Genomic DNA, 10,270 nt, shown 5'->3' with positions numbered 1-10,270 from the left:
GAAAAGGTAGTAGGCCTTCAAAGATCAAAATGTAGGTCCCAATCACCTACTTTTTACCTACAGTATATCCTATCATCTAGAATTCACCATACAGTGGTATAAGGTTCAAACGTTTATGACAAATTGGCTCATCCACATGTAGGTGAATCCATGCCCAACTATAAAGTTCCTTGTGAAAACAGGTATAGTGACATCCTAGTGACCAAATGTGGGTCGCAGTGACCTACATTGTTTAAAGACACATGGCCTTTATATTAACCTTTAAAACTTGGTGCAGTGTAACATTTTGAGAAAACGATGAAGACAGACAGACACAGTACTGAGTAACACTTCAGTCCTGAAAACTAAGTCGAACTCGTGGACAATGGCAACGACTAATGGTTTACTATTACCCCAACAAAACATTAAGATTTTGACAGATTTTCAATATATGGTGCATACCTTAAATATCTTAAGAAGGCATGAGTGGGCAAAAATAACACAGCTTGTTACCAATGAAATAAGACATATAAAAGTAAACACAATTTCGTTTAATCACAAAAATTTATTTGCATACACAGATTCATACTAATGAATACAACAAGTGTCAACCATCCATACATACAAGTTCTGTAAATGATGACGACAAATCTCTGTGTCGTGCACTTACTATTGTGCTAGCACTTTTCACTTTACTTATCTTTAATTTCTTCATCTTTATGACAGTCAAGATATCTACACAATACATATGTTTTAGTTACGTTTTGACTAAACATTGGATTGTTTTTTTTTTCATTATTATTAAAGTTGCAAAATTCTTATTTTCATAATATTGCAACACTGCACCAAGATACAGCCACTCAGAATCCCAAGACAAAAGTAGATTGAAGATAACTGTCAATATGGGCCAAGTTCCGGAGTGTCAATCTCTGGCCTGTCTGTCTTTCCTAGATATAACTTAATGGAACTGTTCACTCCTACTCTGAGTTTTGAACATGTGTCTGTCATCATGAGAATAACAAACAATATGAAAATGAAATGTTTTTTTTTGCATAAGATTTACAGTTAGTCCATCCTTCCTTTTAGTTCTGTTGTTGTCACCTTGTCTTTCTCTCTGAAACAAGACAAATGGAAACATAGAGATTTAGAAGCAGATTTAAAATACAGATGATTTCTTATGATTTTCTATGCATAAAAGAATTTATATTATGATGAATAACACATAAACAGGGTTTGCATTTACAATGTCCCCATATTATTTCTAAGCATTGAAAATCAAAAGGACTCCACTTTCTTCTGAAAGTCAATTCCAATAACATAAGGGAACCCTGTTTTATCCAAGGAGGACCCCATTTATGGAACACCCAGTGCAAATCCTGACACAAATGTATAAACACATATGTACAGCAAAATCCTGTTAACTTGAACTTGTATAACTTGCAAACATTTATTTACGTTTATTTTAAGCATTTTGTTAAATCATTCAAAATCATATAAACGTAACTTGAATACTTGTTTAAGTCAAAGTGTTATCATGGTTCCACTGAATTTGAGATTACAAGGTTTAAATGAACATATACCTAAGGTTTCCTAGTATAGTGGTAATCTGGGGAAAAAAACAAGGATAAATTCCACACCCCTATACTTACATGATATGGACGATACATCCCCAGCCAGACACAGCGTCTCGGTCTACAGCACTTTGTAGGGCTTGTGAGATTGTGTCCAGGAGTTGTTCAGGTCCCTGAAGCACAAATAAGTATCTTTACAATGGTATTGGTCTTGATGTTTTTATAACATCAAAAAACAATTTAAAGAAAAACAATCAGTCTTTAGCTGGTACACATGAACATACTATTTTTTTTAATGGATAAGGGAAACAACTGGATATAGTTAAGATTTCTTATTATTTACATTTATTACCAACTGCATCACAATTGATTGTATCCTCAATGTTTAAAGTTGTTAGACCATCATAAATAGAAACTCACCATATCTGGTTTCCATAGTGATTCACACATTCCATACATTTGTTCAGAGCATGTTCCGCTAACAACAAACTCTTCTGTCACCATTGGACACCCGATCAGATCCATGGAGGCAATGTACGGTTCATTAGTCTTTGGATCAAGACCAGCTATAACAGGCTCAACAAAATAGGGACCAAACCTACGAAAAAAAAAAAAGAAATGTATGGTTCACCAGTCTTATAACAGGCTCAACAAGCAAATTCAAGGAATTTCCATCCCCTGCTTTCAGGACATATTGTAGGTAAACATTATTGAGGTTAGGTTTAACCTTGGTTGAAACATGAAAAAATAAACTGAAGACTTATTTGGAAGTAAGATGTGTAAAATAATGTCTGCTGGAAGTGACTATCAAACTTGGCTGAGCTCTTTAGGCATTTAACTTCGATTCTAACTTTTAAGAAAATTGGTTTACATTTGTTACAATTATTGCACAGGGAATGGAATAAAATGATGTTTTTAGTACATCAAAGGGCCATAAATTCACTACATAATGTCGGCCAAAGGTGGCAATCTAACTTAGTCAAGCCCTTAAGGCATTTGACCTTGTTACCAAGTTTGAAGAAAATCAATTGATATTTATTCGAGTTATTGCAGGGAAATGGCAGAAAATTACTTTTTTTTTATTAAATCAAAGGGCCATAACACTGCTAATTAAGATCTGCCAAAAGTGGCGATCGAACTTGGCTAAGCCCTTAAGGCATTTAACTTTGTTACCAATTTTAACAATATTAGTTTTAACATTTGTTTGTTATTCCACAGAAACTGCAGAAAAATGACATTTGTATCAAATTTAAGGGCCATAACCCTGATAAATAACATCTGCTGAAAGAGTTGATCGAACCTGGCCGAGTCCTTAAAGCATTTAATCTTGTTACTAAGTTTGAAGAAAATTGGTTTACATTTGTTACACTTAGTTCACGGAAATGGCAGAAAATGATGTTTTTAGTAATTCAAAGGGCCATAACTCCGCTAAATAAGGTCCATCGACAGTCATGATCCAACTTGGCCGAGCCCTTAAGGATTTTAACCTCGTCAACAAGTTTGAAGAAAGTGGGTTTACATTTGTTACAGTTATTGCACGGAAACGAAGTGTGACAGACCAGAAACATATATACATATTTATGTATTTATGTTTCTGGACAGACAGACAGACAGACAGACAGACGGACAAACCCAAATTAATATCCCCCGTTTCGAAAGCGGGGGATAACAAAATAAGAACCAAACCTATGGAAAGAATTGAGGCAATGTCCAGTGTACTAGCTATATAGTCTTATAACAGGCTAAAAATCTATGGATCAAATTAAACCTACAGAAAGAAACGAGGCAATGTACTGTTTACCAGTTTTTTTGACAGACTCAACAAAATAATGAAGGGCCACACCTATTGAAGGAAATGCACCAATGTATGGTTCACCAGTCATTTGATTAAGGCCTGTTATAACAGTCAGCCGCTCCATCAAATAACAAATCATAATATTTTATATAATCATACTGGCATCAATGATCATTATTATTATGATGTCGCCAGACTCACCACTCATCATTATCAACTTGATCCACTGTATCATATTAATCAATTGTTACATTAATTCTACCGTAAATTCATATTATTTTAAATAATCTAATGATAATATAAGTTATGTACCTCCTTTCATATAATAAACTGGATACCATACTCATGAAGGTTTTGGGTTTGATTCTTCTGTTTTCTCGCAGTTCATATAGGTTCACACGGAATTGTAACTTTTGGGCACTGAAACAATAATATTTGAAATATTACAAATGTGCATAGATAAACCAAATATAGTCAGAACAAACATGTAAATTGTCAATATTTTAGTTGTTAGTGCTTCAAGAAAATTGAATGGCTCTCCCTTGATAGATTTAGATAGGTTTCTTTTTAAACAATTTAATAATATCTAATCTAATATTGGTAAATGCAATCCACTACCTAAATTTCCATTTACTAAACCAACATATGTTGATCACATCATGTTACCTATTGCAGTGCATGAAAGGGAAGTAAGCAACAAATATTACATCTTCTCCATAGAATTTAAATATTTTCTATGTTTCTTTTTTTTCATTTCTATTCTTTACTCTTTCCTAAACAGAGATATAAAATCTTGAATGTTAATATTGAAGATCATTAAATGAAAATTGCTATTGTAGATCATTGATACATACACAGTCTGGACATCTGTTGCTAGGCCTGGTAGTCCGATAAACAGCCTTGGTCCCATTTCAAACATTTTCTGGAAGTTTGTACTAACAGTTTGTGCTTGTATACCAAACCTTCTGTCAGCTGCTATAGCTACACAGTTCTTACCCTTCATGGCAATGATAGCAGCTCCATTATACTCGAGGATACTCTAGAAGCAAAATTCAAATCAACACATTAATTTCATTGACGGGCTATAAGTAAAAATATGAAAGCATGAGGAAATATTTTGTCTTTCATATATTGTGTCTGTGTGTTCTTATACATTTGTCATTTAAATCCTTTTGAATTTGATCTCTACAGAAATAAGGTTCAACATATAGATGATATCCATTAGCTTTACAATTTATCAAATTCTGTTAAGTTGATACTTTACTCTTACTGGAAACTGGTTGTAGCAAATTTATTTTGAGTTATTTTTTATATTACCTAGCTCTCGATTAATTTTCATACAATGTTGTTTCCCTTTTTTTCAATATATAGCACCAAATGATTTTATTGATAATTTAGAATGGTAAACTAAAGATACATCTAGATATCCATATCATGAAAATAATAAATATAGGCTTATCTATCATGCAAATAGTGTGATATAGGCTTTATTTGACTATTTTATCAGTATTTATTATTTAGAATTTAGACAAACACGTATGAGACTATAATTCTGATAAAATTCTATGTCTTCAATACGCTAAATGCTATATATATGTGTAGTTATACGTCTGAGGCATATTGAAGGTAAGGATTTTAAGTAGATTGTACAGTGTAATTCTCATGTTCATAGTGGTTAAGGGGTTGGTTCCATACATGTAACTGCCATTAGACATGTACATTTTTACATGTATTCAATGCAAAAAAGGACAACTATAAAAATGAAATAGATAAATATACTGTATGAAATTAAATATACTGTATGAAATACATTGTAAAACCTACTTATACACGCGTAATTTGTAAACCATGCAGACCGAATTAGACCTCACCTGGTGATTTTTGTCAGTGTTCTTTTACAATTCAATTTTCTATTATTATTCCAAATACATGTATATTAGATATACCGAATACAATTAATCATGACAGCATAACATTGAGAATTTAAACATGCATGACAGTAATCCCTATTGAGATTCCTCCTCTAGACTCTTTTATATTCGGACGTTTGAAGATGTCTCTCGTCGAGACATCTATCAGACGTTTGAATATAAAAGAGTCTAGAGGAGGAATCTCAATAGGGATTAGCATGACAGAGGCCTAAAAACAGTTTGTTATCTGCAGTCATTATGTTGTCTGTTGACTAAAAACTTCAAAATTAAAGTTATATTCAAATCTGCAAGTCCGCAAATGCCCATTACACACTCGAAATAATTACTTCTGAAAACAGTCTTAACTAAAGTATGAATGTTGTTCTGCATAGGAAATCGGCACATGTTATGTTCAAAACATACAACCGATTCACGACATAAAGGAGTGTCTTTTTACATTAATTCGGTTCAATATTGGAACTTATCAACTCACCATTGTATCAAACTACAATAGGCACAGAATGAGCACGATAAAATACTTCAAATCAAACAATCCAGGTAAAAATTGTTGCCTTTTTTCTCTCGCCGGCAACAACGTTATCCTGCAAGTCACTATGGCGGTGAAGAATTCCACGAAGGGAGATAACTCTCATTTACACTAGCTGCGTGAGTGGGACGTTTCGTCCAAATACAGTTCTCGAGCACCATTTCGCCCCAAACTAATGTAATCTAATGGGGGGGGGGGGGGGGGGGGGGGGGGGGGGGGGGGGGGGGGGGCAACTCAATGAAAATTGATGTTGTCATACTTTTTTTTTGTATTTTGTGGATGGACTGATATGAATAAAAGTCATTTGATTTTTTTTTTTTTGAAAATGCGAGATTTGAAAAATTATTGAAAAATTAAGGATATTACAGTTACTACAAAACAGAGTATCCCGATTTTGTAAAGGGACAATTAAGTCTAAGAGAACATTAAAGCTGACAATGCAAGTTAAAAACATGCATTTGAAATTAAAAAAAAAAAAATATATTAGCGAAATATTTTTTTCAAAAATTGTTTCTGAGACATTCCCTAGTTATGACAGTGTGGTATCTAAGGAAGTGGCAGCCATTTTTCTTTTGCTCTTCTTAGTAACCTTCACTGGCCATCCCCCTATATAAAGCACGGGACACTTGACACGTGTGTCTCCCATATAGTTTTACAGGTGAGGGATTTGTTTACCTATTTGTAGGGGGATATATACTGTGGACTGCTAGGCGTATGGGTTACACGAATGAGCGCACGTGTGTCGATTCACGCGCTTTATATAGGGGGTCGGTGAGTCGTCGGAATGTAAAATGACAAAAATGGCTGTCCTCAACTGGGGAATGTCTCATAAACGATTCTTGGACAACGAGTATACTTGTTTAAAAAAAAAATCATTTTAATAATTTTTAACTTGCATTGTCAGCTTTAACTTTGCATATATATATCGGGGAAACAAGAGGCCCAGAGGGCCTGTATCGCTCACCTGGTTTGTATTGTCAAGTCATGTTTCTGAAAATACAGGTTCACTGTTTCTTTTTCTGAAGGAATTTTAATATTTACCTCCTATTTTCCCTATTGGGCCTACAAGTTCTGTTCCCCTTTCCCCCCCCCCCCCCAGGATATTTGTGGCCAAATTTGGTTACAATCCATGCAGAACTCTAGGACAAGTAGCGATTTATAGGATTTACTTTAAGGAATATAGAACAATGCATTTATGTCATGTTTTTCTTTGTGGTAATGTAACGGAATTAGCCTCATAGAATTGTCCCTTTAATAATTTTTTAATGTCGTATTTTCTGAAAAAAAATCACATGACTGTTATACATATTCACCATTCCATCTATAAAATACCAATAATGTATGACAACATCCAGTCATTGAGTTAGCCCCCTGTGATGTAATCGATCCTTTTTTCACCAATTTACATCGATCTACAGTCAAGGTACATTTGTAAGTATTCGTCACAGTTGTTTTTATCACTGTACTGTATATTTTATGTTTTTGGACGTTCAATTACGTTGATGTATATTAGCAGATATTTAAATACTCTTTAAATCTCTGATGTAAGTAATATTTTGTTGTTTTTATTTCTGTCTAATTTGATGATTTTTTGCACACGGCAAGAACATTAGTTTACCCATTTCTATGACAGCATTTGTGATTAATCAACCTACACAATAAATGAGAGAGAATTTCCGAAATTGGGGAAATTCCATTTTTGATAGTACTAGAATGAAATAAATTTTCCGATATCAGAATTACGATTCCCGATGTCAGAATAAGAGAGTTTCAGATAACAGAGTAAATAGAGAGCCACCATTTTCTTTTTAAACCTTACCAAAATTTTCGGTCGATCCGAAATCCAATTTGACCGCCAGTGTGATTTATCTGAAACTTTCCTGAAACTGTCATGACATGGTCTCAACAAAGTTTTGTTATTTTTCGGGTCGGTCCGAAATCCAAGATGGCCACCATGACACCATACATGTATATCCAAGGTTGTCAAATGACCGTTAAAGCCCGTTTGGCCTCTTGCTTTTTTGTGTTAATAATATCAGACAGTTTCAGATTATACAATAGAAATAGATTTGTTTAGAGTAGGGATTTGAGTGATTGATAGGTTGCGCAATGTGTTTGTATAGGTCAGAGGAGCAGGGCGTTGAGAATTCAACGTGAGGAGCTAATGAGAAGCCAAAAAAGTCGAAGGAGTGGTCACCAGCCTAAGAAAATACAATATGACATTGGTAAATAAAGGATGAAAGTGACGACCAACAAGCCAGAACTCTGTCCATGGTTGCCAATGCAAGCCCGCGTTGACAAAGTAGAAGGAGATAACACATGCGGATCAGAATTAATTCTAATTATTTTACCTAATTTTGTATGTTTTGACTTTGGAATTGGTATACTTAACAACTATGAACATTTACTAGCTGTTTGATTATGTGAGACAGTATACAATTGTTTTCTTGAGATTTACGAGAACATTCTTGGAATCGTGAAATAATGTTAACTTTGACGCAGTCGGCTTTGATCCTGGATTGACACAGCGTTTCTGAATGACTGTGCGATATTCTGGATAATCAGATATCAGACAGTGTGACAATGTGACAATCGAAGAGCGACAATTATAATGCGTCATTCGACAATGTACGTGCCATGCGACAGTGCGAAGGCAAAGGGCAACGGTACCGGTGCGTCATACGACAATGCAAAATGCGACAATAATACTGTCGCATGGTGCATTGGCTCACACTACAGTAGCATAATATTGTCGTACTGTCGTATGGCGGGGGTCGCCAATGCGACATTGCGACATTGTAGAAATCAGCCACCATAAATGTCAGCACTGAGCCCTTCCTCATATAGTATTAGAACGAATATACGTACCCGGCCTGCTATACCTTTCGGCCGGGTATGAATTGGTCCCTATGAGTCGTAGTGGAGCACTGCCTCCGAAAATCACTCGGGCACATAGTTTTCCATACTTTTTTGTAGGTTTCCAATTATTTTTATGCGTATACATGCATTCACATATTATTTTTGTCCAAAACAAACATAACTAACATTCTTAATATCTACCGTACCGCTCACAAGACGTGAAATTCACAATTTGTGGACTTGCCGTATAAATTCCTTTCAGAAAGACCTTCATATGTATTATGTAAAAAAAATATAATGCCTCGATGAGAATTTGATATTTTATGTGGTTCAGTTTTATTGCCTAGTAGGTAAGCTATATCAAACAAGTACGATAAAAATGCAAACAAACGTTTTTTAATGGTTTGCATAATCATTACTTTGCTCCATTAGCAGTAATAGGCACCAATTGTAGCTCTAAAGACATTATTTTCTGTCAAAAAGTCTTTTGAGCTACAATATTGCAGCCATCATTTTCTGTCAAAAAGTCTTTTGAGCTACAATATTGCAGCTAATATAGTATGTAATAAAACAGCATATTTTAAACGAATCAGGCACTGTCTGTGATTTAGAACTATGTTTTTTTAATGAATTTACATTATATAAGACACAACGCTATTGACAGCCACCCGCATATCACAGTTTCTAATACTGTTATCTAATACTGTTATACATAACATTGTATGTGCTCTTTTATAACGTCCAATTTCAATTTCCAGTATGTGTGCATTTATTCTTACTTGGTTTAAGCAACTCTCATTTACCCTTTTATAGAAAAAGTTCAGTAATTATGTATTATATTATTTTACTATAAAATACTAATTTATTGTTCATATTGGTTTATAAAGTAGATATTATTTTCATAATATCCTTTTATTATAGGATTTCTCTTTGATAAAAAATAATAATGAAAAATCATGTTTGAAAGAGCAGTTGATTCCATATTTGTTTCGAATTTCACATTTAGTAATGCATTTTGTATAAATATACGGACTTTAAAATGATAAATGATATAAAACACCGTCTTTATGTTTTGACATTTCATTTATTTGGGGCGAATAAGTTTGAGATGAAACGGTTTGGGGCAGAACGTCTGTGGATAAATATCTTTTTGCTGTACGACAGCTCAAAACCGAAATGACTAGGATATTTTGTATTAAGCCTTTATAACACCATTTCATAAGATTCATTCTCACAAAATTTCTACATGAAGATTTCTGTAAGACTTACAAATATTGAAAAAAAGGATTTTAGTCTGTGAAATTTCAGTCTAAAAAAAGACAGGTCTATTCGTAGAAAATTATCTTGTTCATCATGGTAAATTTATCCTGACAATTAGATTCTATCTTGATATGTTTTATGTACTAAACATTATGCAACCGATAAATTCTTAATGCAATTACTGTGCCTCGACATCTAATACTTTCTTGTATGTGCAATAAACGAGGTTTAGCGAATCTCTAACGTGTGCAAATTACCCATCATGCAGTACGGTGGCCGAGTGGTTAAGGCGTTGGACTTAAGTTCCAATGGAGGTCTCTCCGCGTGGGTTCGAACCCCACCCGTACTA

At 34.2% G+C, this 10,270-nt stretch overlaps 1 protein-coding gene and 1 non-coding gene across 2 annotated transcripts; one reads left to right on the top strand and one right to left on the bottom strand.

Moving 5' to 3' along the window:
- Positions 1-524: 524 nt before the first annotated feature.
- On the bottom strand, positions 525-5,907 carry LOC138314724 (proteasome subunit beta type-3-like). The gene is made up of 6 exons (XM_069255210.1): positions 5,749-5,907; positions 4,200-4,384; positions 3,658-3,765; positions 1,971-2,148; positions 1,629-1,723; positions 525-1,093 (listed from the first exon to the last, which is right to left on the bottom strand). Exons 1-6 carry the CDS (start codon positions 5,749-5,751, stop codon positions 1,045-1,047), a joined length of 618 nt encoding a protein of 205 aa, XP_069111311.1. The 5' UTR covers positions 5,752-5,907; the 3' UTR covers positions 525-1,044.
- Positions 5,908-10,187: 4,280 nt separating this feature from the next.
- On the top strand, positions 10,188-10,270 carry Trnal-uaa (transfer RNA leucine (anticodon UAA)). The gene has a single exon. It is a non-coding gene; the product is annotated as a tRNA-Leu (tRNA).

Source organism: Argopecten irradians, chromosome 2, assembly GCF_041381155.1.
Source record: "Argopecten irradians isolate NY chromosome 2, Ai_NY, whole genome shotgun sequence".
Taxonomy (NCBI): domain Eukaryota; kingdom Metazoa; phylum Mollusca; class Bivalvia; order Pectinida; family Pectinidae; genus Argopecten; species Argopecten irradians.
This window is presented reverse-complemented; position numbering and strand designations above follow the sequence as displayed.